The sequence below is a fragment of the Enhydra lutris genome, unplaced genomic scaffold (genome assembly GCF_002288905.1).
Source record: "Enhydra lutris kenyoni isolate GAN:26980312 unplaced genomic scaffold, ASM228890v2 scaffoldscaffold1, whole genome shotgun sequence".
NCBI classification, from domain to species: Eukaryota; Metazoa; Chordata; class Mammalia; order Carnivora; family Mustelidae; genus Enhydra; species Enhydra lutris.
Window position 1 is genome coordinate 67,191,893 of NW_019154085.1, and position 27,220 is coordinate 67,219,112.

The 27,220-nt window shown below is 41.4% G+C and overlaps 1 protein-coding gene across 1 annotated transcript in view; it reads left to right on the forward strand.

The window, feature by feature from the left end:
* LOC111140755 (myosin IIIB) overlaps positions 1-27,220 on the forward strand; it is a 427,320-nt gene that overhangs the window by 273,009 nt on the left and 127,091 nt on the right. Inside the window, exons 28-31 of the mRNA XM_022492953.1 lie at positions 6,438-6,549; positions 7,498-7,660; positions 9,200-9,280; positions 23,516-23,605. Coding sequence (XP_022348661.1) covers positions 6,438-6,549; positions 7,498-7,660; positions 9,200-9,280; positions 23,516-23,605 — 446 coding nt within the window. The remainder of the gene's footprint in view (positions 1-6,437; positions 6,550-7,497; positions 7,661-9,199; positions 9,281-23,515; positions 23,606-27,220) is intronic.

Below are 27,220 nucleotides of genomic sequence, written 5' to 3' on the forward strand. Positions count from 1 at the left end.
GGCTTATGGTAAATATAAGAAAGAACTTAAAAACTAAATCTGGATTTTCATACACACTAAAGGGAAATGGGCAATTGGGGGTAATTATCAAATTATCCAAGCCAGAATAGCTCAGTTCCCTCCATTATCGAGCTAAGAGAAAATTATTTATATGGGTTGAATTGTTCAGATAATTGTCCTGTATTTTGGATATCTGAGTAGACAGTCTGGGTGGTCACTAATGTTGATTGAGGTTCCCTCAAGGAATATTTTTAAATAGGAAAAGAGTTGATACTTTTGCTGCCTGATTGGGTATGTATCTACTTAGATGCAAGTGATAGTAATCAAATTAATAGATACATGATTCTTTAACCAGGATATAGGCACATTGTATTTAAAATTTTTAAAAATCCACTTAATGTTTGAAACTAACTTTTAATTGCAAAAATAATGTGTGACTAACTTTTCCTGTAAAATTTTTAAATATTACATGTAAGACTAATATCTTTCTTTGTGCATCACAGATTGCATTTCCCAGGATCCTACTTGCATGACGGCCCCTTCCTATGTAGTTACTGTTACTCTTTTGGTAGTGTTAGCCTTTCAGAATACACACATACGTGCATACACACACATAGGGGGAAGAAAGAGATCAAGCAAGGGAAAAAAAATAACCTCCATGTTTAGTTTAACTCGAATCACGTATTTTATACCATTTGGTAACTTCCTTTTCTATTTAGCAATACATATTAGAGATAAAACTATGTTGTTCTATAGCTCCAATGCATTCCTTTTTAACTCTGTCTTTAAAATTGGTAATATTCATGTAGCTATTCCTCTGTTAGTGGAAATTGACATTGTGTCCAGTTGTTTGCCATCAATGCTCAAACAGTCTTACATATTAAACTCGTGTGAGAATTTCTTTAGGGTAGATTTTGCAACTAATTGACCTTTCAGGGGAAAGTGATGTGCTCCAGAAAGTCATTCGGTCCTGACAAAGAAAAGATCATGAAGAGACTTGGGAGGCAGTTTCTTTCCTCAGATGGATTGTGTCATTGTAGGGAAGTCACTTCTGTCCCTTGGGGTTCTGTTTGTCTAATAAGTCAGTTGTCCTTCAGCCTTCCCATGCATGAGAATCTCCTGAGGCCTTCTTAAAACACAGACTGCTGAGCCCTACCTGCAGAATTTTTTATATAATTTTTAACTAACATAGATAACTCTTAGTTCTTGCTCTTCTCTTTCTCTCCTCTCCCCTTCTAGGAGTATGGGTAGTCATTAGGAGAACACAGAGCAAGGAAATTCATTGTATGTATTGTCTATTGTCGGAGGACTTCTGTGAAAACAAAAGGAAAATTCAACCTCACTAGTAATTAAGGAAATGCACATTAAAACCACACTTAAATTTATCATTTGATACTTACTTTGGCAATAACCAGTAAGACAGATAATTCCTTGGACTTGCATGGGATAGAGAGCAACAAGACTTTTAGGCTCTTCTGGTGAGGTATTTATGGGTGATCACTTTGGAAACAGCTTGGCTTTTTTAGTAAGCTCCGACATGAACATTCTACTAACCAGTGTTTCCACTTTAGAGGTTATTAAGTAGAAAAGTGGCCATGTTTCTGAACCTCTGGATCTTTTAGGATTGCTTGGTAGCAGTGGGTCTACCTAAGTATGATGACTTCCTGCCTCAACCTGCCCCCGGGTTTGTGCTCCTTTGGGTCAAATTTCTACAGCCTAGATTTTTGTACTTCTTTCTTCCTCTTATTAAAAGATAATTTCCAGAAGGGTAGCATCATGAGTCACATATGGACATAAAGATGGATGTGTTTAGGGCGCCTGGGTGGCTCAGTGGGTTAAAGCCTCTGCCTTCGGCTCAGGTCATGATCCCAGGGTCCTGGGATCGAGCCCCACATCGGGCTCTCTGCTCTACGGGGAGCCTGCTTCCTCCTCTCTCTCTCTCTGCCTGCCTCTCTGCCTACTTGTGATCTCTGTCTGTCAAATAAATAAATAAAATCTTTAAAAAAAAAAAAAGATGTATGTGTTTAAAGAAATTTATTTATATGATATGAGGGAATCAAGCAGATATTATCATTGGTTCAAGGAAAATTTAAAACTGCATAAGCTTAAATGAATTTAAGAGAATGTTGAGGTGAATTGGAAATGGAGATGAAACTGGATTTTCCACAGAGGGAAGTCAAAATCATCACGGGACTAGATAGAGTGTACATAGCTATCAATTACCTACAATTTACAGAGTTGCAAATTAGCTCAAAGAAGATGAACAGGGTTAGAATCTGATGACCCAGAAGGGTGTGCTAAAGATGGTGTATGCAGTTTTCCACCTAAGTACCAATGCCTTACTGACACACTAGTTCAAATAGAATATTGTTTGGATGCCGACACGTGTCAAGGAGCACTTGACAGCTGGTGTTCAGATGTAGGAAATCAACACTTCACCAAAGTCAGAAGCCCAATATTCCAGATTGCTATAGACACAAGTTCTAATGAGCTGAAAAGTACAGGAGTATCAAAGGTCCTTGTTAGAAAGTCAAAGACACGACCAGGTATATAGTAAGAGCTAAGAGTGGACGCAGGTTAGATGAACATAAAGAAGCCTGAACGTGGAGTTAAAAGACATGGGCAAGCCTCAGGCCTCCGCTTACTAATTTGTGACCTTGAGCCAATTCCTTCTCTCTGGCTTTCTCTTTTCTACAAAACAAGAATTTTTGTTGGTGACTCTTTAAGTTCCCTTCAGGATCTAAATGTTTTTTTGAGGAGCAAGCCAGTCCCTTCCACAGATGGCCCTGTGGGAATGCCTAGGCATGAGGAGTTTTGACAGAGGGCAGGGCACATCTGTCTGTGAACATGAGGAAGAACAGCTAGATGGGGCAGGGGTGTCCTAGATTCCCAGTGTACAGGGAAGAAACCCCAGCATCTATGGGAAACTTGGAAAGTGCAGTGACAAAGCGAGAAGAAATGTTAGAGAGGAAGGAAGTTACTAAAGAACAGCCTGTACCATTATAGGAAATGTATTACCAAGGTTGGCTCTCTCTCTACTCAGTGGGGGAACCAGTACTGTATTAGTCAGGGTTCTCCAGAGAAATAGAATCAATAGGGGGTGTGTGTGTGTGTGTGTGTGTGTGTGTGTGTGTGTGTGTGTGTGTGTGTGTGTGTGTGTATGTGTATACACTGAGAGAAAGGGACTTATAAATGATAATTATTTTTTAAATTTAAATTTCCAATTTGTTGTTTGTATATATAGAAGTACAATAATTTCTGTATATTGATTTTTATCTTACAACTTTGCTAAACTCACTTACTAGAACTTATTAGTTCTCATACGGGGTTGGTTTTTTTTTTTTTTTTTTTTTGTAGATACCATTGGATTTTCTACATAGACAATTGTGTCATCTTCGAATTAAGACAGTTCTATTCATTTTTAATACAGACACCTTTTCTTTCTTTCTCTGGTCCCCTTGCAGTGCTAGCACAATGTGGTACAATGCAGAAGTTGCAAGTGTGGACATCTTTGCTTTTTTTCCTAATCATTGGGGAATAAGTGTTCAGTCATTCACCATTAACTCTTAGTTTTTCATAGATTTGTTGATATCAGGTTGAGGAGGTTCTCTTGTATCAATCTGGTTTTGTTTTGTTTTTTAAAGATTTTATTTATTATCTGACAGAGACACAGAGAGAGGGAACACAAGCAGGAAGAGTGGGAGAGGGAGAAGTAGGCTTCCTGCTGAGCAGAGAGCCCGATGCTGGGCTCGATCCCAGGACCCTGGGATCATGACCTGAGCTGAAGGCAGATGCTTAATGACTGAGCTGCCCAGACCTCCTCAAAGAACTGCTTTTAGTTTAATTCATCAAACTGCTTCAGGAAATAGATGTGGAATAGATCTTACCAAAAAGAGCCCTCTTGCTGAGAGATCTTTTTTCTTGGTTCCTGTCAGTTTTGCCCTTATATTGATACACATAGGAGTTCAACCAAAGTGCTTTTTTAACCATGGTACCTGCCAGAATTCAGAACTACTCCATGGAGGGAATCCATTAGACTTATCCGACATGATTACTACAGACATTTCACTTACCTGTTTCTTCAGTACTTTTTGAAACCTTCATTTCTTTGCAGTATTGTTACCCATCTCTTTCTGAACTAAGCCAAATGTGAATATTATCATCATAATAAATTAAGAGATTTGGGTTGAGGGATCAGAAATCAAAGTTAAGCTCTAATATTTATGTTAGTTCAGAATTCATTCTTGCCTATTTAGAAATTAAAAATTGCTGGGAACCATCTAGAGATGCCTGAAAAACAAGTAGAAATCCGTGATTGGAGAGCTGGAACATATCTTGCATTCCTCTTGTATCTTGCACAGGACGGGTCATTCATTAGATTCTCTTTAAATACTTCATCATCAATAGTATCGAGCCTGGGCTAATTAAAGCTAGGGGAACTCATGTTATAAATGACCAGGCCTAACAGAAAGAACGTAGGAATTCCTGGTTTTACCTCTGAATTTTATACCTTAAGCTATCTGTACTTCAGCTTTCCCAAAACATTCACACATAGAGATTTGCCATCCATTCCCACCATCCCGGTGTACTCCAGAACACAGTCTTTTTACTTCAGCGAGAGTCAGGTCAGAGAAGCCCTGACTGAAACAACAGTCCTGGAGAAACTGAGGCTGAAGAATCTGTGCCAATGCCACGAACAGCCCAGATAGGCCTAAGCCGGACTCCCAGTTGTCCCCCCACCCCCTACCTCCAGTAGGCATCTTCTGTGAACAGGTTCCTGGGCTTTGCCAAATGACCTAGCACAGTCCTGGCCACCATTCAGAGGATCTGTGAGAGCACTATCCCTTCTCCCTGATGATGGAAACAGACTCCAAGCCTTGAAAACATTCCCAGGATCTCCGAATGCAAACATTTCTGGCAAATTCAGCATTATATCCTAACCTATAAAACAGTCTTACGGCACAAAGATAAAGTGAAATGACTGAAGTGCTAATCAAGTATGTTTAGTTTTCCAGAAAGTGAAAGATAGGGAATATTTGGCAAGAAAAAGGGTCATATTTTGTATTTAGGTGGTTTTTTTGAAAAGTAAAAGCAGCTCTACATTTAAAGGTACAATAATTCTAAAATAACAGATCAGCCTTGTCTGAGGAATGGCAGGAAAAGCCTTTGACACGGAAATTAGGTTTATTTTTAAACTTCCAAGGGGTTGAAATTAATTATAGATGGCAGCAAAGAGCAGAGAATAGATCCTTGAAAGTTTTTTAAAGAATAACTAAGGTAAGGTGTTTGTTCTATAAGGGTAATCTACTCCACTGTGTGTGTGTGTGTGTGTGTGTGTGTGTGTGTGTGTGTTTTAACAGGGAGAACAAAGAATTAAAAAAAAGGGGAGGGGGAAAAACCCTTTTTGTGGTGGTCTTTCAATCTATACAGAAAGTATGGAAATTCATTAAAATGAGTAATTTAGGAAAACAAATGTGGTTTTGGTGATTATATCAAAAAACATACCTACATACCTACTCCAGGGGTGCGTGGGTGGCTCAGTTGGTTAAGTATCTGACTCTTGGTTTCAGCTCTGGTCAGGATCTCAGGGTCCTGAGATTGAGCTCCACATTGGGCTCCATGCTCAGTGTGGAGTCTGCTTGTCTCTCTCCCTCTGCTCCCCATCCCCTATCCCCCACTCTCCTCCCACCTCTGGAATAAATAAAATCTTTATGAAAAAAACATACCAGGCACCTGGGTGGCTCAGTCAGTTAAGCATCTGCCTTCAGCTTGGGTCTTGATCCCAGGGTTTTGGGATGGAGTCCCCCATTGGGCTCCCTGCTCACAGTGGGGTGGAGGGGGGATCTGCTGCCTCCTCCCTACTTGTGTTCTCTTTCTCTCTCAAATAAATAAATAAAATCTTCAAAAAAAAAAAAAAAAACAAGACAAAAAACCCATACGTACTCTGTACCTTGAAATCGACATGTAGCTCAGCAGACTGATTCAGTGGTATTAGACTATGATCACTTTTGCTATCTACAGATTCCTCTAGAGGAGACTTTTCAGAGCAGAGCCAAAATTTATACAATGGGATTACAAATTATTTTATAACAATGCTAACACATAAAATGATAACTTTCACTAGAAGGGCTGTCTAAATTTCAGTTTTCTTAAAGGATTTTGATATTTTGATTTTGCATGAGATGCCAAATATTCATTGAACATGAATTATAAAGCGGTATTAAAAGGGAAATACCCATAACAGAAAATATAAAAGTAAGTAAGATCCAAGTTAATAAGCATAAATTGTATACCTTTCACTACCTAGTATGCTAATATTGGTGCTCAAGAAATATTTGCTATTAAAAAACAAGGCATGGCAGTGGGTCCAGAGAATATCTACTATACAGAATCAAATGATAACTAAAAATGTTTTATTTTACTCTTTTATTTCTTAGGTATTATTACTTGGCATTCAAAGCACATGAAATGCCTCTTGCTAGCAAAGAGAGCTGTGTTGCTATCTTGGAAAAATCCAGATTAGATCACTGGGTGCTGGGAAAAACAAAGGTAGTTCTTTCTTTTTTGTTCAGATTACCACCTGTGATGCTCTACGGTGTATCTTTGTCTCTTGTCAGTGATATGAATGGCTTTGTAAGTTGTGTCGCTTAGCAGACAACACCCCAACCTGACACTGATCTTTGCTGGTCTTGGGTCAGGAGTCCTCGGACCTCTGGACAAGAGGAGGAGGGTTTGTTTCCTGTTCAGCATGTAGTTTGAGAGAACCACTTAGCATTTCTAGAATGAGAACTTTGATTCTTTTAAAAATGTCCTTTTTAAATGTTGCTTATTCCAGCACCTCATGGAAATACACAAACCTTACTAATGACAGTAATGAGTATCTTTTACAGTTTTGTCCATTTTTCATTAGACTCATGTTGTGTTTTTTACTGTGCACCCTGGTTAGTTGTCTCGTTGTGTGTAGCTTTTCATTTGGGGAACATCCCATCCGTGTCCCAGATTTTTACGATCTGCTCTGAATTGCCGTACAAAGCCAATCTTAGCCTGTGTGTGGATAGCAACACGGTTGTTCCTCAGCAGGAATTACATCACTGTGGGTCATTTAGGTCATTCTCCTTCTGAACGTCCATTGCTGGCCACGGATCAGTTCTGTTGGTTAGTGCCTCCATCAAAGGCTGTGGAGATAATAGAAATCAAACTGAGAAAACAGAACTCCTGGCAGATATAAGCAGACTTGGAGAGCATTTGGGATCTCCTCAATCCCATTAACCTCATCATCTATTTATATCAATAATCAAGGATTGGCTCAACCTTAGAAGGGGTATTGTGTTTGCTCCCAAGAAGTCAGTAATGTTAGCATAAAAGAAATCGCTGTAAACTTTGTGTAGATAATGGTTTTAATATTTTTACTAAGAATACTCTGCAGTAGACTAAATTTGAATAAGAATACTATGCAGTAGACCCATATATAATGCTGAAACTAATATCTCATTTCAGGTTTTTCTCAAATACTATCATGTTGAGCAGTTAAATTTGCTGCTGCGAGAAGTCATAGGCAGAGTGGTTGTGCTGCAGGCGTATGCCAAGGGGTGGCTTGGAGCCAGGAGATACAAAAGAATCAGAGAGAAGAGAAAGAAGGGGGCCATTGCCATCCAGTCAGGTAAATAGTCCTGAATCTTGGCATTTCATCAAGTGCTAGGGCCACTCACCTGTTGCTTTTCTCAGTGGCTTCTTCTCTTTTTCCTCCCCTTCCTTTCCTTCTTCCTTCCTTTCTTCCTTGCTCTAGCAAATATTTATCGAGTGCCTATCACAGGCCCTATGGTAGATGCTGGGAATATAGCCATGAGCAAGACGACCTCAGTCCCTCTGACCTCCACATGAGCAAACAAGCCATCATAACACACTGTGGTCAGTGGCTCGGTAGAAGTAGTGTGAAGTGGGCAGAGGGAAAACCCAAAGCACACAGACCTGTGCCCCTTCTTCCAGATGACTGATGTAATATACATTTCAGGCCCATCACCAAGTTCTCAGCATCAGATTATAATGCCCTTTCCCAATGGCTTTCTAGCACAGACAGAGCTTATAAACCAAGGGAACAAATTACCAGGCTCTCTCATATGCCCAGCCCATTCAGTGTCTCTTTGCTCATGTGGGCGTCATTTGTGTTACAAACAGCATCTGAGCTTCTGTGCTGTTGATGAATGGTTAGGAAAGCGTCAGATTTTGAACATAGTGGACAATTTCCTTCATACTCTCATAACCCAGACTCCCATTGTCCACTCTGGACTTCATGACCGCACTCAGCAATTGGAAAGCTGTGATGCTAATGGGAGGGACAGAAAGATAAGGTGGTCATGCTCCTGGTGGGCAGCTTAAGGCCCCAGTCCTCTGTCTATAGGACTCAGAACACACCCAGAGATTTCTTCTCTCCTCCTTATCCATTTTCCTTGCCTTATGCCTTACTGTTGCATAGTTTCTTCTCCCGAAGCACAGTTCTTGGGACATGGTTCACCTTCCCAAATGCAGGTGTTGTGCTACTAATTATTCCCTTTGACCCCCTTCTTATTTATTTGTTTATTTATTTATTTATCTAACAGCACAAGCAGGAGGAGTGTGAGGGAGAGGGAGAAGCAGACTGTCTGCTAAGCAGGGAGTCCGATGCGGGGCTTGATTCCAGGATACTGGGATCAAGCCAAAGGCACACGGTTTACCTACTGAGCCACCCCAGGCTCTGACTCCGTTCTTCATTTTTCACTCCTTCAAATTTCATGTTCATACCTTCCTCCCAAACAAGAACAATCAAACTGGTCAGGCTATTCCATTCTTTCCTACCATCCCGACAAACCACCCTTCTCCCAAGTCCTGAACACAGAGCTTCCTCCAGGGATTAGAATGACAGGGAACTGCCTCACCTGGGATAGAGGTCCCTAGTGATTCATAAGTTGCATCCAGAGTGTTCTGGAAACTCACTGCCAGAACAAAAATAACTCCTTCTCAGAAGCATCTTGGAGACCCAGCCAAGAGTACAGAGAGGCCCCTTTTCCCCATCATTGCTCACGTTTCGCTGCTTATTTTGTTCAGTGAGAAAGCAAGAGGGAGGACAAGAAGGGTAATAGATTGGAGGGAAAACAGCTTATATCAATTCACTGGCACATTCTTAAATTAATGTCATTCCTAGCACATGGTTTTATATTTTTAGCCTGGAGAGGATATGATGCTCGGAAGAAATTTAAGAAAATAAGCAACAGAAGGAGTGAGTCTGTGGTTCCTATTCAAGCAGGTAATTAAAACATCATTTTCATAGCATCCACTTGAAAATATTCTGTGATTGAGTTTATACAATTTTAGAAAGCTGAGAGGTGAATAATTCAGGAGCCCTGGAATTGGAGTTGTGAGTTCTAGTGGGGGTTCTTGGGCTTGTTCTAATACACCCTGGGTGTGATGATGATAAGGCTGACAGTGTGCATTTGCTGCTTGCCATCCTTGTGTAAGGAGCCTCTCAGTAAGTGCTCTAATATCCCTGAGTTTATAGAGAGGGCAACTGCGGCACAGAGAAGCACAGTAACTTGTCCACAGTCACACAGCTGGTCAGTAGCAGACTCAGCATCTGAACACAGGCAAGTCAGATAAAGTCAACTTCGTATCCTGCCAATGGAACAAATCCCTTTCCTTTTTGTCACATATCCGTTATCTGTGAAATGGAGAGTGCAGGCCCAAGTCTGGTTAAGTCTGGAAGGTTGGAATTCTCCGATTATGCGCAGCACTCATCGTTCAGCATCAGAGAGATAAGAATAGCTCCGGAACTTTCCAGGCAAATGGGATTCCCCACACACCGACCTGTATGTGGCTAAGGTGGTCCTCTGGGCCCCATGGAGTTGAGCTGGGCTCAGCTTGGGCCTGGCTGCCTGAGTGCTTCAAGGTCTGGTCCTGCCTCACCCGACCTGTTCCTGGTTCCTCGTGGCTCTGCTCTTCTGCAAATGGCAGTATCTGTGGTGCCTGCCAGCCTGGGTTCCCATCATCATTGGAAGCTAGATATGCCTAGTGAGGCCCTGGGAAGAAGTAGTCCCCAGAGCGTGCCTGGAGCTCAGAGAGTCCAGAATGTAGAGACGGAGCGAGAGAGCATTTGCCAGTCCAGTGACTCTGCAAGCCTGAAGAGGGGTAGGGTTCCAGAAACTGCTGCTTTGAAGCAAACTCTCAAATAAAACAGCTGCAACCTTTTTGAGGCAGTCCCTGTCCAGAACTTGGCTCCAGAAACACTTCTCAAAACTCTCTTCTGGCCACTGTAGAGACCTGACATCTTCATTCAGGACCAAAATATTTGGAAGGAAGGGATGTCATTTAGATGCAAATGTGTAAGTTTTAACACCATCCCCTAGGAATTCTAAGCTCTACAACTTCAAAGAGTTCAATGGAAGAAGGATCTACTTCTGGTTGCAGCTTAAGAAAGAGTACTCAAAGTGCATTTGATCCTTCCTTGCCCACCTCCACACATCACACCACACGGCGCACGCACACGCACGCACACACCCCTCTCCCCACAGTCTCCTGGACTGATTTCTGATCTTGCAGTTTGGCCCAAAGCCCAACATATGTTTTAAAATATAAACTTTGGGTTATATATTGTTGATCCACTGAGTCCAGTATATAGGATTATAAATCTCCTTTTCCCTCTCTGAAAATGATCTTTAAAGGGTTCCCTGTTTGCACTCTGTTGTTGCCAAGTGAGAGCTGCATGAAAACAGAGACAGGTTTCCTTCGCCATCATATCAGGCCAGCCGTGATGGCATCTTTTCAGTAGAGCACCTTTGCGGTAGGTACCATGGAAAGATAATCTTGCTTTGTGAAACTGGAGAGAACACATGTCTTCAAGGTGCTTCTTTTTTTTTTTTAAGCTTTGCAAGCACCTCCTCCCTCCCTTTTCTTTTTACTCCAGCAGCTTGTGTTCCCACTTATCAAGTGGCATAGGGAACTTCCATTAACCGAGTCCATAGGGGCTTGGGCGGAGAGGAGGACATTGAGGGTGGGACTAATGCCACCCCTCCCTCTTGGAAGTAGTGTGGCAGCCAGAGCGACAGCAGACAGTCTCTTTGCTCTTCAGCCCAACACCACAGATGTGAGTTGAGGTGCTGGGTATCGGGCTAGCAGAAAAGATGCCTGGATAGGGTAACAGCATTTGCAATTTTATGGGCCGTTTACTTTTGCGTGGGAATGTTCTCCTTATCTTTATATTGGAAAGCATGGTTCTGTTGATCTAAAAAGCAAAGCAGTTCATTCCAACTTCTCTGTTTGGGCAGGGGTGTGGGGGGTGTTCTTCCCAGAGCATAATCCTCTCATTACAAGCTCTTCTTACCACCACTAGGATGTTTCTGAGTAGAACAAGCCCCAGACCTAGCAGTTCCCTTACTTGGGAACCCTACAGGAAGTGGCTTAAGGAGGTTATCCGAGTAGGACTGTTTCTGATTGTTTTCAAAACTTACTCTTTCATTTATGTTTTTTTTTTTCAACAAATCATTTCACTTGAAATTTAGATTCTATGGAATGCATTTCTTTGTATTTCAAGTTCTGGCCCATTGCCTTTCTTTTTCTTTAGTGGTGTTGCTAAGATATGTTATATATTTTTAAAAGAGCGGCCCTTGAAATTTAGGAAGCATTTGGCCTACATGTTGCTACAGAGCAGTGCATATGGAAATTTGTTTTCCTTTCATCTCCTTCCCAATAAAAGCAGCCGCACAGCTTATCCCTTTAGCTTCCTCAGAACTTCCTTTCAGAATTCCCGATCTATTACAGCACGTTCACATACCAGAAACAAGATGCCTTTTCATGCTGTCAACCTTTTTCATCTGAAATGTAAATTAATTCTTGCTGGTATGCCTTGACAGAGATCAAAGTCAGGGTATTAACCTTCCTGGGCTTTCTCCGGGAATCTGTCCCCAGGACTGGGCTGCGGCTGGTAAGAGGCCAGTGTCCCTGTTATAGGGCCCTCCTCCAGGCAGCCCTCCATGGAGATCCACCATTTCAAAGGTGCAGAGTCCTTTGGTAACTGATCTCATCATTACTTTAAACTAGGTGAGAAATGATCTGCCTGGTTAATTCCTGAAATAGAGAGGGAAGGAGTTACACACACACACACACACACACACACACACACACACATACACAGGTGTGCGCACGAGCACACACACAGGCCTGTTCATTTTAATTGTGGGCCCTTCACTCAGATTCCTGGAGCTTGTTTAAGTTGTTTTGACAGCGAGTGATCTCGGTTTGATAGAGGGAGGGACAGGGCTCCAGATTGGAAACCTCTCCCCTTGCTCAGTGGGTCATTTCTTGCCTGTCAGTCTTTGAGGTAGGCCACATTTGCATTTTCAAAATAAACAGATGCCTTTCAAATACATGAGCTGGTGGTCTAGAGATCTCTGTGGGCCCAAACAGTTCACCAGCCAGTGATCAAATGCTGGAAGAGAAAACAAACGGAAAAAAAATACCCTAGGTAACTATGCATCCATTTCCTACGTGTATAACATTGTACCGGCAATGAAGGGCCTCTGAGATGTGAGGAATCTCCGGGAGAGAGAGCTAGGGATCCCAAGCAAAAGCCTAGTTTATCGGCAAAAAACTTTTTTTTTTTTCTTTGCCAGGGGAACAGCTTTGAATGTCATCTTGGTGAGAAGTGACATGTTTTGTATGTTTTTATTATTTGTTAATGCTAAAAATAGGCTCTTGCCAAAGGAAAACATACTCTTTTAAACACCAAAGAATTTAAAATTGCATACTTTTTTAATTAGAAAGATAAGATGACACATACTAGTTTTCAGATAGATGGGGTATTCTAAGTAAAAAGTAACAGTTATATGTCATTCCCTTTTAATGAACTCTTTACTATCACAAACTGGATATAACTAGATTTATTCAAATAAAAGTACATCTATTCCTTAGTAAATACTATCAAAACACATAACCTGCAGGGAATTTTTAAAAGGTCTACAATATCTCATTCTTTAAGTTTTTGAAAGCACTGTCTTGAAAACTGCCCCCCTAATTCAAGATCTGTTCTTTCAATGAGAGCAAAGTGGTGGGCTTCCCCATCTCAGAGGGAAAATGCCTCAAGTAGGTGACAGTGGAGCCTTAGGGGCTGGGACCAGAATTTCAGAGTGTCTACAGGAAGGAGTAGGCTCTTCCAGTCCCCCTTTCCCATTCTCTCCAGACGCCTGGGTGCAGGAAGAGCCCATTGGTTTACAGCACATTGTCATCTAATTGCTTCAGTGCAGTGGAAAATGTTTTCCCTCTCTGTCCTCCATCAACGTCCCACTTACGTCCCCTCCTTGGCCTTTCCAACAACCCAGATAAACGATGGCCATTTCTCCTTCCAATGCCTTTTGGGGAGAGTGCTTTCTGGAGCCTCAGCCATGACTGTGCTAAGACTTAGGCTTCCTTGAGCCTGTGAACAGGCATTTTAAACCAGATTCAGCTGGAACTGCCGGGCGTGTCATGTGACACTGGGCAATGAGAGTTACTTTAAATGCTGCTTCCAGAGGGGAAAGCAAGCATCATGCCCAGATAGGTTCCAGCATACTCGGATACAGTTTCAGATGGGAACCTATCAGAGGCTATTTAAACTTCTTTTAGAAACTTGACCCTACTTCATAACAAAACCAGATTTTTGTGTTTAAAACTGCCTGAACTTGGGGCACCTGGGTGGCTCAGTCAGTTAAGCATCTGCCTTCAGCTAGGTCATGATCCGAGGGTCCATGGATTGAGCCCTGCATTTGGCTCCCTGCAGAGCAGGAAGCGTGTTTCCCCCTGTGCTCCCCAGTCATGCTAGCTTTTCTCGCTCATGCTCTCTGTCGCTATCTTTGTCTCTCTCTCTCTCTCTCACTCAAATAAATAAATCTTTTTTTTTTTGTTTTTTTAAACTGCCTGAACTTTTAAATCTGTTTCAGGTAAAGCCTCATTCGGGTCTTTTCTAACTTCAAAAGGTTGGTTCCTTTAGCACTGTTAGTGAGTTGGCACTGACTGGGTGGTTGCAGTCATTTCCTGGAACTAGATTTCCAGAAGTAGCTCCAGGTTTACAGGACAGCTATATTTTAAATTTGGAAGTGTCTCTCTTCATTCAATATTTTTTTAGTATCTACTGTATGCTGAAGTGACCATGGTGAGGATGGGATTTAATTTGGGGCATCAGATTTCCCATCTCCAATAGAGAGGGCAATGAAACATGCTCTTCCTCAGAGAGATGCTATTTGTATAAATCAGATACTCTGTGTAATGTCAACACATACTGGGAGGGAGTTCTAGAAAACTCTAGTGTAATACAAAGAGTCAAAATCATTCTAAAATATGGCTGAGGATATACAGTGAAATAACCCATGTTTCTTGAAGGTGAAGATGATTACAGAAGATAGTTTTCATTCTGACAAAGCTGTGCATAAGCAGATTGTTGACTGCAAGCCAAACAGTAGAGGAAAGTCAAGTGAATGTACCATTGAAGGCAAAGGTCCACTTTGAATTAATAGAAGGAAATCAAGTACACTTTTGATCACTCCTCTCCTTTTATCTCTATTTGCCATTCTGCCTCTATTCTATTGTTTCTTCACACACTCCACTTCTGCCTCTTAGAAAGATTCCTGGTCACTTCACACAAACGCTTACCTCCCCAAAATGTGAGAGAAGACAGGTTCCAAACTATTCTTGGCCATTGGCCAGGAACCAGCTTCCTCTCTTTCTTATTGTTTTAAGTCGTATCATATAAGAGTAAAGTAACATCTAGGGGAAAGCGTTAGCTGGTGTATCGACGCTTGAGATGAACTATGAGATACACACTAGCTCCACTGCCTTCTAAATCTTTGTTTAATAGAAGACAGAGTACCTTCAGGTTTGTGCAAGGAGTCTGGCCCAGTCTACCTGCACACTGCCTGGATTTCTCTAGCTCTCTGTAAGTGAAAAGTTGGGGCTGATTTCTGACAGTTATAGACTTAACATTTTGGAGGGGGGAAATGTTTGTAGGGACAAGTGTTGTCCTTTACTTTGGGAAAATGTGCCCTGTTTGTGACAGGATACATGCAGACACATGTAAGACATACAGAGCTCCTGAAGCTTGGTTTAAAGGAAACAATATATAACAGCGAGAAGGCCTGGCCTGTGCTTCAGGGTTTCTTCAAGAAATGGGCCCTGCCAAACCTCACTTGGGCACAAACAATGGAATTCTTGCCATGAAAGACTTGGAATGCAAAGGAATGTCCTTTGCTATGAAATCAAATTATTTTCCATGTTAGAATGAAATGCCCAGAGTGCTATTCACCTAATTCGCAGAGAGGAAGCTGTGAAGAGCCAACATGGGCTTGAAGATTGTGACTGATATATTGACGGCACAGAGCTGTGCTTAAGATGAAACTTTGGTGCAGCAGTCTACACCCCCAAGACCCAAGATTAAATTTTCAGAGGAAGTCCAGGAGTACTTCAACTTTGAATCCGCTTCTCCTTTCTGGACCTCATACAGAGCTCCAGAATCTGGCTACAAAGAGGTGCTGCCCAAAGTGGCATCTTTACCACCTCAGCCTGTCAACTATACTCAACATGACTGTGATCAATAATGCACTCAAGTTGCCTTTATTCTGGATCTTGAAATTTTTTTCACGTTTCTTTTTTTCATATGGAATCATGGTTATTTAGGCTATATCCACATAATAATAAAGAAACATTTAGGGACAAAATTAACTGCTCTGGCAAGAGTGATTGGACTTCTTTTCCTCGAAAGACTCCTGTGCGTGTAAAGACAGATTTTGTTTTCCCCCTTAACAGATGAAACAGAAGCACAGAGAATTTAAGTAAGTTGTCTCTTGTAATGTGTTATGTGAGCTTAAGAATTGTCTGGGCTCCTCAGTGGCTCAGTTGGATGAGTGTCTGACTCTTGGTTTTGGCTGAGGTCATGATCTCATGGGTTGTGGGATCGAGCCCCATGCTCAGTGGGGAGCCGGCTTGAAGATTCTCTCCTTCTTTCCCTCCTCCTGTGTGTGCTCACTCTGGTGCTCTCTCTCTTTCTCTCTACAATAAATCTTTAAAAAAAAAGAAGAAGAAGGAGAAGGAGGAGAAGGAGAAGGAGAAGGAGAAGAAGAAGAAGAAGGAGAAGAAGAAGAAGAAGAAGAAGAAGAATTGGTGTCAAAGCCCTCTTCTCAGTCTTCTCAGTCTTCACCCAATGCTCTTTCCTGTAGACCACAATCTGTCATTTGTTTCTGTCTTGGATATGGCACATGGACATAGGGTACCAGCCAAAGCTTTGAAAAGAGTTTCATATACCAATCTAAGCAAGTGGACTTTGGAATCAAAAAATTTTACTTTAACCAAAAAACCCCAAAAAACTCTGATCAAAAAATGGGCAGAGGACTTGACATACTAATAGCCAACAAACACATGAAAAGATGTTCAGCATCACTCATCGTCAGGGAAATAGAAATCAAAACCACAATGAGATGTCACTATACATCTGTCAGAATGGCTAAAATCAAGAAGATAAAAAATAACAAGTATTGGTGAAATACATGGAGAAAAAGGAACCCAGGTCCAGTGCTGGTGGGAATATAATTATTGCAGCCACCATTGAAAACAGTATGGAACTTTCTCAAAAAATTAAAAATAGAAATACCGTATGATCCAGTAACTCCACTATTGATATTTTCCTGAAGAAAATGTTTTCATTTTCTTCAAACTCAAAAAGATATATGTACCGCTGTGTTTACTGCAACATTATTTTCAATAGTCAAGATATGGAAGCAACCTAAGTGTCCCTTGATAGATGATCAGTTAAAGAAGAAGCAGTTCACATACACAATGGAATGTCTTACAGCCATAAAGAAGGATGAGATTTCTGCCATTTGCAACAACATGGATGGACCTAGAGGTCATTACACTAAGTGAAACAAGTCAGACTGAGAAAGACAAAGACCATATAATTTCACTTATATATGGAATCTAAAAAAACAAAACAAATGAATAAACAAAAAGTAGAATCAAATGTATAAATACAGAGAACAAACTGATGGTTGCCAGAGCAAAGCGGGGCAGGAAGATGGACAAAATGGCTGAAGGGGAGTGGGAGATAAAGGCTTCAGTTATGGAATGTATAAGTCATGAGAATAAAAGGTACAGCACAGGGCATATAGTCAGTGGTGTTGTAATAGCCTTGTATGGTAACAGATTGCAGCTACACTTGTAGTGAGTATAGTGTAATGTACAGAGATGTTGAATCACTGTGTTGTACACCTGAAACTTATGTAATGTGTGTCAACTATACTTAAATTTTAAGAAAAAGGAAAGAACAACAAACAAAAAGCAATCAACTTGAAATTTCTGCTGTGCCATAATTTGTCATATGGTTTGAGGGAAAATTACTTAACTTCTGAGTTTTAGTTTCCTCACCTATAAATTGGAACTCCTAAAGGCCTAGTTTTCAGGACCATTGTGAAGGTGATTACAGATATTACGTGCAAAGCATGGAACCTGTCCTGTGGTAGATAGTCAGTAATTGTTAGTTCCCTCTCTGCACCCCCTTCCTAAATATGAACTTCACTGGGAAATAAATCTGTCTGTATAGTACTCTTCATGGATGAGCATAATAATAATATAACTTCAAACAGATGAAACCATTTCTCTTACTTTTGGAGAAAAAAAGTAGTACCTGTCAAATTTTAAATACAGTTACCATAAAGCCTTTATAAAAGAGAATTTTCTGAATCTTAAGTCTTGCTTATCTAACAGAGGAAAACTAAAATACAATAATATCATATGAAAGATTTGAGGTGGTTTTGTTTTTGTTTTTGTAAAAAAAACTGTGCTCCATCGTGCCAAGAGCTTGATTCATTTATGTAGATAAATTTTTCACTGACCTCAAATGTGTTAAGATTTAGGTGGTAGGCTAATGACATCATTTTTCCCGTCCACTGGTTTGAGGCCCTTCTGCAACTTGTAATGTAAAATTCCAAGTCCCCCCCTCACCCCCTTCCATAAAGTCAGAAATTCTAAAATCCAGGAGATAAATATCACCCAGATTTGCTGCCTGCTGGTGTGGAAAGCAAGTTGCCTTTCAGATGTCTAAGGAGTTGGAAGATCTCAGTGTGCATATCATGCTTAACCCACAGTGACGGGTGATTGGCAGCCTAACAGCTGAGCGACAGCCATTTGGCTAGAAGTTCAAACCCCAACACGAAGAGCCATAGCAGGATCATGGCTTGATTTGCTGTGGCCATGAAGTCTAAATCACCAAGCACAGAGGTGGAGGCAGAGGTGACAGCTGGTAGCCATTCTCGTCAATAAAGTTGTGACGGTTGAGAGGTACAAGCAACCAGAGCCTGCTAATTTCGTAGACTTTGAGCCAAGTACTTAGTGTCAAAACCAGCTATGGTCAATGATACAAATGGCTGTGAAGGGTCCCTCGTCAACAGCAAGGCTCTCCCCACCAGACACTTCCCTCCTCGTGGGTTAGAAATGATTGGATCATGCTTTCTGGGGACAGTCAGTTTGAGGAGACTTTATCTTTTAATTTTTTTATGTTCTGGTGATTTTTAAAAAGTCGTATTTATTGAGGTATAATTTATATACAGTAAAACTCAAATGGTTTGATAAAATTGGTTGAACACAATCAGGTCATCCCCTTCACAATCAAGAAAAAAGAAAATTTCCAAAAAGCTCTCTTCTGCCCGTTCTGTGACCATCTCCCCCCACCCTTAGCTCCCGGGGACCACTAATGGAGTTTCTGTCCCTATAATTATGCCTTTCCCAAAATGTCATAGAAATGGAGTAATACAGTATGTAAACTGCATCTGGCTTCTTTCACTTGGTATAATACTTTTATGATTCATCAGTGTTGATGCATTTAAGAGTAATTTGTTCTTTTTAATTGCTGAGCAGGTTTCTAGAGTATGGGTATACCACAGTTTTGCCAATTACTAGCTGAATGACCTTCGTTTCTAGTTCTGGGTGACTTTGAATAAAGCTGCTATATACATCTAGAACTTTATCTTTTTAGGAAAGATTTATAGGAAAGTAAATAACTTTGATTTATGGGAAACCAGAACTGTATAAGCTGGAATGATCATAGAGGTGGGAGTTATTTCCTTCTTAATTAACAAGGAGAAATACTTATTTTCCTAACATGCTATATTTTTGCATAGAAATTCCTAGTTTATACAAGGCAGTTTCACTCACCTTATTTTTGTAATTATCTCAGTAACCCTGAGAAATAGATTGGGAATCTTACCCCATTTTACAGATGGTGACTGAGAAACCTCCCTGCAGTACAGACTGCCTAACTCTTGATCTGGTGTCCTTCCCCCAAACATTCTCTGAACATCCTCTCTGTGCAGAACAGTCTGCTAAATGCTTTTGGGGTGGTCACAAAAGCAACATAAAATTTATTTTTTCCCCATCAAGAGGGGACAGTCTGATGCTCCACATCATGTCAGCAGGTAAATGTAAATTAAAACAACAATATACTGTTACACACCTATTAGAAGGGCCAAAATCTGTAACACTGACAGCATCAAATGCTGGTGAGGTCGTGGAATAGCAGGAACCTCATTCATCACTGATGAGAATACCGAATGGTGGCGCTACTTTGGAAGACAGTGTGGCAGTTTCTTACAAAACTAAACATACTCTTACCATATGATCCAGTCTTCATGCTCTTTGGTATTTACCCAGAGGAGTTGAAAACTTATGTCCACACAAAAACCTCCACGCAGATGTGTGAGGCAGCTTTATTCGTAATTGCTAGAACTTGGAAGCGACCGGAATGTGCTTCAGTGGGTAAATGGATAAATAAACTGTAGTACATCCAGACGATGGAATAGTATTCAGTGCTAAAAAGAAATGAGCTCTCAAGCCACGAAGAGGCATGCAGGAAACATAAATGCATCTTACGAGGAGAGAGCCAGTCTGAAGAGACTACGAACTGTATGATTCCAACTATGTGACATTCTAGGAAAAGCAAAACTGTGGAGACGGTACAGAGATCAATGGTTGCCACGATGTGGGAGGGGGTTAGTAGGCAGAGCCCAGAGGATTTTTTACAGCAGTGAAATTACTGTATGACACCAGGATGATGGATATATGTCATTATAATGTGTCTAGACCCATGTCATGTACGACATCAAGAGTGAACCATAATGTAAACTATGGGTTTTGGGTAATTAAGAAGTGTCAGTGTAGGTTCATCGATTGTAGCAAATATGCCGCTCTGGTGGGAGGTATTGGCAGTGTCTGCATATGCGGGAGCAGGGAATATATGGGAAATCTCTGTAACTCCCTCTCAGTTTTGCTGAGAATCTAAAACTGCACTTAAAATAAAATCTTTTAGAAAGGAGGTGGGAGAAACAGTCTCAAATGGAACCAGGACGGACACATCTGCCCCAGGCTTAAGAGGAATGCTAAGCTAGAGACAACTAACACAAGCACAAGAAACAAACAATCTATGAGGCTTGCTCTGGTCCTTTTCGGAAGCAGACGGGGCATAAGTTATAAGAAGTAAATCCCACCCAAGGCTGCTGGGAGTCAGAAGAGAACAGTGACAATCCCTGGGTGCTTGAAGGCAAGGGGAATTCCCCAAACAGTGATGTTCCAGAGAAGACAAGAAACTGATCTTTAGGATAAGGGAAAACCTTCCTCCTTAGTTCCCAAGTTAGAGAAAACAATTACCAGGCAAGACTTTCTTTGAACTCCGTCAAAATTTGACCAGGATAATGACTGGCATTAAGCACGGGAGAATAAAAGTGGAGAATGTTCTCGTAGGCCTGGAATTACCAGAATTGTTTTATGTTGAGACCAGCGTTTCTGATGTGGCTCTTGAAAAAAAAAAAAAAATCTGTCAATGAGATTCTGTTCTTCAAAAAAATAATTTTACTTTCTCAGTGCTGCTTTTGGTGGCATTTGCCTGTCAGACCTCCCACAAGTTGGCCTCTTTCTGTTCTGATAAGATGGCTGTTGACCAGCTGTCACTCCAGCCAGAAACGACATGGGCTCCTGCTGCAATTGGCCAGCAGTGGTGAGGAGGGGAAGGTTGGGCTTTTGTGCCTCATCTGTATGCGCCTCCTCTGCCAGATATAGTAGGCACTGTTTGCCAAACCCATTATGAGGCCAGAAAAGCTTACCCAGCCTAGATCTCCAACCGAGAAATCTACCTAGACAGTGCCCTTGCTGGAAACTTTGCCTCTGGGTCTGTCCTCCAAGCAGGTCATCAAATGCCATTCCAGCCCAGAGCCTCCTCCCATAGCACCTGATCTGTGGGACCTTAGAGGCCCAGGCACGTGAAAGAAAGAAAGGCTGAATTCTTACTGCCACTTATAAAGGAAAAAATAAGAGTAGAGTTTAATGATTTTTAAAATGGCTACATAAATGGGGCTGTACCATGTAATATTTAGGAATTCAGGCTTTAGGGCAAAACTGCTTGGATTTGAACACTGGCTCTGCCACTCTCCAGCTGTAAGTGACTCTTGGCAAGTCATTTAACTGCTCTGGGCCTCAGTTTCCTTAACCGTAAAATGGGGAAAATAGTGGCCTCTACCTTTTAGAGTTGCCATGAGGATTAATGAGTTAATTTTTATAAAGGGCTTAGAACACTGCATGGAACATAATAACCTATACATCTGTGTTTGTTAAATGAAAATAATGGACATTTCCCTAACTCCTGTTCTTGACATTCCCCCACCCCCCAACAAAATCAAGCTGAATACATGTACCTAATCTTTTCCTTCTGTCTCTTTTTTCTTAACATCTGTCAGCTTTACCTCTTCATGTCAGTTTCCTAGGGCTGCCATAACAAATTACCCTAACTTTGTAGCATAAAACAACAGAAACTTATTCTCTCACAGTTCAGGAGGCTGGAAGTCCAAAATCAGCAAGTTTGGTTTGTGTTGGACACTCTGAGGGAGAATTCTTTTCATACCTCTCTCCTAGCTTTCGGTAGTTCCTGACAATGTTTGGCATTCCTTGGCTTGTAGACCCATCACTCCATCCTTAGCTTTCATTATCACTGCATTCTGCCTGTGTCTGTGTCTTCACATGGCCTTCTTATAAGGATACTAATCGTTGAACTTAAGACCCACCTTATTCCAGTGTGACCTCATCTTAAACTAATTACATCTAAAAAGATCTTATTTCCAAGTAAGGTCACATTCTGAGGTTCTAAATAGATAGGAATATTGAGGGGACTCTAGTCTACCCAGCTCACCCTCTTAAAAGTTTTAGGGTGTTTTTACATCTGTTATCTCTTTTTATTCTTACTCTCTGTGTTAGTATGTAAGCTCCATGAGAGTAGGGACAGTATCTTTTTAAGTATAGTCTGAGGCAGCCGGCATTGCTTAATGGGTTTGCTAGGCCACCTCAAGGGACTGGAGAGACATGGTGCCATCAGGCTGGGTGTGGGAAGGTGATATTTGAGGTAGGAGAGTCACTCAGAAGGAGAGAGAAGGACAGGATGGAAAAAAAAAAATCCCATCCAAAGAAATAAAAACAGAAAAAGGTCAGAGATCCCAAATATTGTAATATGGTATATCTGGAAGTACTACCAACAAATATGAAACAGCCAGAGTCAGAAAGAAGGTGCGGGATGAGAGAGAACAAGGTTTATATCACAGGTCAGAGGAAAAGGAGATGGGGCTTCCTCAGGGCAAAGCCTGCAGCATATCTCCTCTGCGGGGATTAGGGCCCCTGCTACCAGTGTGGTTTCTTCTAGAGCCAAGGGATCCAACTGGAAAGAACCAGCCCTCTTCAGATACCTGAGGTAGTCTGAGGTGGTAGAACATCTTCAACCCATCATGCCCTTGAGGGTCATGGAGAGTGGAAGAAGAGATGTGACCACCAGGACAGACCCTTCAGTATTTTTCCACTCAAGTCATGAGCTGTTTGGTAGAGAAGTATTTAGGTATTTATCAACATGAGCTAAACTGACTGGACAATGAAAAGCTGCGATTATGAGAGTCCTCAACCTAGTGGAACATGTAGTCGATCTTTTCCATGACAGCATTATTGGTTATCGACCCACAAACATCAGTGAACAGGACTACAGGATGAAATGAAAGGACAGACATGAGTAAGGGGCAGAGATGTGGAAGAAAGGAGTAGACCTTATCCCTCCTTTTACTTCCCTGGTGGTACAACTGAAAAGGAAATAGGAAAACCATGCAGTTGTCCAACCAGAAGCCCTATCCTGGTACACTTAAGCTCCCTGTTTGACTAACACAATCATTGAGACAGAGCTTATCCGAATTATCAAGTCACCAAACTAGTAGGGAGTCCAGTCAGGACAGTTAACCACTTCCCCTATTTTCTACAATTAGGCCCTCTCCAGCCACACTGTATTAAATCTTAAAAATAAGCCCTGGATCTGTTGCTGAGGTTTATCGTGTTGGTGCCTTGAACCGTGAGACAAGTGTGGGTTTCCCTAGCCACACTGTGTCACCCACTTGGGTAGTGAATCCAGGTGTGGGCGCATAAGTTTGATAAGTTCCTCCTTTGTTTCATTCCACAGGGCACCCTTCAGACCAAAGCAGTGATCTGCAGCCCACTGTCACAGGGGAAAGCAAGGGAGGTGTCCAGGATCAAGACCACTGTGAACCTAGTGACCACACAGGTGAGGTCATTAGAGTTTGGGGATGGGTGTCTTGTATTCAGAGACATTCCAGAGAAGGTTCCAGAGATGGTTCCAGAAATGGAAATGACCACCTGATATGGACCCTCTGTTTTTCTATAGGAGACAGCTGGTTAAATTCAGGGGCAGCCTTACAGAGGATCCCAACCGGTGATTTCACAAAAGGGAAAGAGTAGACAGAGATACTCTCAGCTTCCCTGCAGCTTCCCCCTCTGCCCACTGACCTGTTTACTGGGGAAACTGGTCTAGTTGTGGCTCTCCTTACCTATTGCCTCTCCTCAACTCCCCCCTCTTGGAGTGGACGTGGACACATTTCTGTCTGATCTACCTTGGTTCGGCTTCTCAAGAAGGTCTTTCTATGACTGTCACATTGATACATGGATCTCAAACTATAAATGCAGAACATTTATGGTGGGGAGGAGCACCATGGACAAGAAATTAAAACTTGAGTACCTGGTCTAAGCCTCCCTCCATTAGTTAACACCATTGTAAAATGAGAGCATTTGATGGACTAAACCAGTTTTTTTTAAACATTTAAAAAATACCAGAATCTTTCCTTTTTGCAGTTTGAAGTTTTTGGACTTCTGCTGAAAGAAGCTGTGATTTTCGAAAATATGGCCTTTAATGCTAATGCCAGCATTTTCTGAAACATAAAGATGAGTTGCTCTGAATTTCACAGTAGAGTTTGCATTTTATCTGCCAGGCCCAGTGAAGAATTTCTGGGCACTTCCCACTCCTTTGGAACCTGCCACCCAGCCTCTGTTTAGGAAATACAGAACTGGGACTTTACCTTGGAGCAGGGAAGTTAGGGAGTGGTAAGAGGGGGAGCCCAGGGAGCAACAGGGTTTCCTGAATTTGAGGAGACTTGGGGATGGAAATAACCACACACTTTCCATTTTCAGAAACAGGATGCCTAGCTGTTACTGACTCATGGCCTTGACACTTTCTACTTAGTAGAAGTCACAAATAGGAGGTCTTCCAGTTGTAATCACCATGAAGGTGTGTTTTGTTTGGGCAGACACAGTTTAACAAAACTTTGAACCCAAACGTCTTCATGTGGGGTGTACATTCTCTGGTTCACACAAACCCCACCACTTCCCACCCTCTTTGCCTGACAGTGCACACATTTATGTTACCTGGGATGCCCCAAAGGCATTTGAGTTTACACTGCCTGCTCCCATGTTTTCAGCCAAATGCCTTTCCATCTTATTCCAAAATGGTCCAGTGGAGAATTGGCTTGACTTTCCTGGGAAATATGAATGGCTCATTGAGTTCAATCCAACTTTGGAAGGATTCAACTCCTTCAGAGAAGTCTCTCCTCGAACTGATTCATTTCATTGAACCGAAACACTTAGGGATGTACCTCTAAGGAAAAGAGCCCCATCTGGAGAAGCCTCTGTTGCCCCACCTGTATGGACCTCAGGTCAGCTATGCAAGCTCATCATTGAATTTTTACTGCCATCTCACTGCTCTTATTCCTTCACTTACTCTCTCCACTTTGAGTGACCACCCTATTTTACCTTTCTGGTTCTCTCTGTATCTTCGTTTCTCCAATCTCCTTGTTCAGTAATTAATTTGCCAAAGATATGCCAGATGATTCCAACTGTCACCAGGACATACTTAAAAATATTTCACAATTTTGGGTTTGCTTTCAACTCAATAGTTTGGCCTCCTTCTTATTTAAGTTTATGTTTTTACTCTGACTCAAATCCTTCTCCCTGCTCTTCAGGCAAAGCTGGGGGATGGAGGAACAGACTTCATCTAATCTTTATTAAGAATATTCTGAAAGTTTTCTGTTTGATTTTTATATTTCAAATAACTCCTAAAAATCAATATTTTGATGACTGAAGTGTAAATGAATAAGAAACATGGAGTAAGTTTTCCCTTCAATTACATGAACAGAAATTCTGTGGGTTTTTATTGGGAACCCAGGCAAAGTAACTGGGAACATTTGCTAAGTTCCAGGGAAAGATGGTGAAGCTTCTTCTCAGGAGGCAGACGTAGCACTTTTCTCTTGAGAGTCCCAAACCAAAAGGGGCTTGGTGATCTTTTCTGGCTTTGCTCTTTCCTCTCTGAATTACTGTTAGGCTGTTACTCCTTCTCTTTATTCCGAAGATCTCAGATAGGTGGAGACAACAGCAATCTCAGCTTTCCACCTGGGTGACACCATCTGGGCTTTGATCAGTGTGTGGTAGCTATTGGTTCTGCCAAATTGGGCCAGAGCACAGGGGTAAAGATTATTCCTGTCAACGTTCCTTCTTAATAAGGAAGCAGAGTTATTTATGCCCCTGAAGTAGGCTCCTCTTTCTCCTTTTAAAGTCAGTTCTTGCTTTTATGTTGCTTGTCACAGTATTATAAGTGAGCTTAGGCCAAACAGTGTTTTAGAATCTCCAGGAGGGGGAAACCTGCCTGATCCTCTCACTAGAGGAGTTGGTCAGTCAAGGGATGGCAGGGAAGGGAAGGATGGGAATCAGTTAATGAAATTCTGGAAGGCTGCAGCTATTTTTCTTGATTTCTTTTGCTTCTTCTTTCAACGTTGTTTCACTGTTTGGTCGTAATGTTTTTGTGTGTAATAATAAAAATATAATAATGTTCCACTTAAAATTTTATCTTTATTCTTTTGGTGTTTATGGCAATAATAATAACAATAACAGATGGTCTTATCTATCACTGATAGCTCAAAGAATTACATTTCTTTTACACATGAGATATTTATGTTTAAGGGACCAAACTAATAACACAGAATCAGAGCTTACCCTTCCCAGAATAGACAACATAAAACAATTGATTTATATATTTCTTTTTCTGTACTCTTTGTCATGCTATATGTTCAATCATCATAACTTCAACCTTATAAGTTTTTTAAAGATTTATTTATTAGAGAGAGCGAGAGAGAGAAAGAGCCCCAGGATGGGGGAGGGGAAGAGTAGAGGGAAAAGGAGAGAAGAGTCTTAAACAGACTCCCCACTGAGCACAGAGCTCGAGGTGGGGCTCCATCTCACAAGCCTGAGATCATGACCTGAGCTGAAACCGAGAGTTGAATGCTTAACCAACTGCACCACCCAGGCACCCCCAACCTTATACATTTTATGCATCTTCTGTAGTATGTCACAGTTGCCAAGTTTACAGATATCTTCATGTTTATATTTTGGCTTGGCTGCTTTTAGATGACCTGAAATAAGGATAGCAAATAGATGCACTCTCTCCCCTATCCCAACTGATTAGTAGTGACTATGTGAAACTAATTCTTAGCCCTGGCCAAACGGTAAAATCATCCAGAGAGCTTCTTAAAATTAACGCAATCCTACCCCAGGACAATTTCAGAATCTCTAGGAGCTGGGTTTAGGCACATTTAAAATCTTCCCAGGTGATTTGAATATACAGCGCAGATTAAGAATCATTGATCTGGAGCAGTGTCTGTCAAACTTCAGCATGAATCCAGATCACCTTGAGGGCCTATTAAAAACAGGTTGCCAGAGGTTTGGGGTCAAGATGGCAGAGAAGTAGCAGGCTGAGACTACATCAGGTAGCAGGAGATCAGCTAGATAGCTTATCAATCCATTGTGAATACCTACAAATCCAACA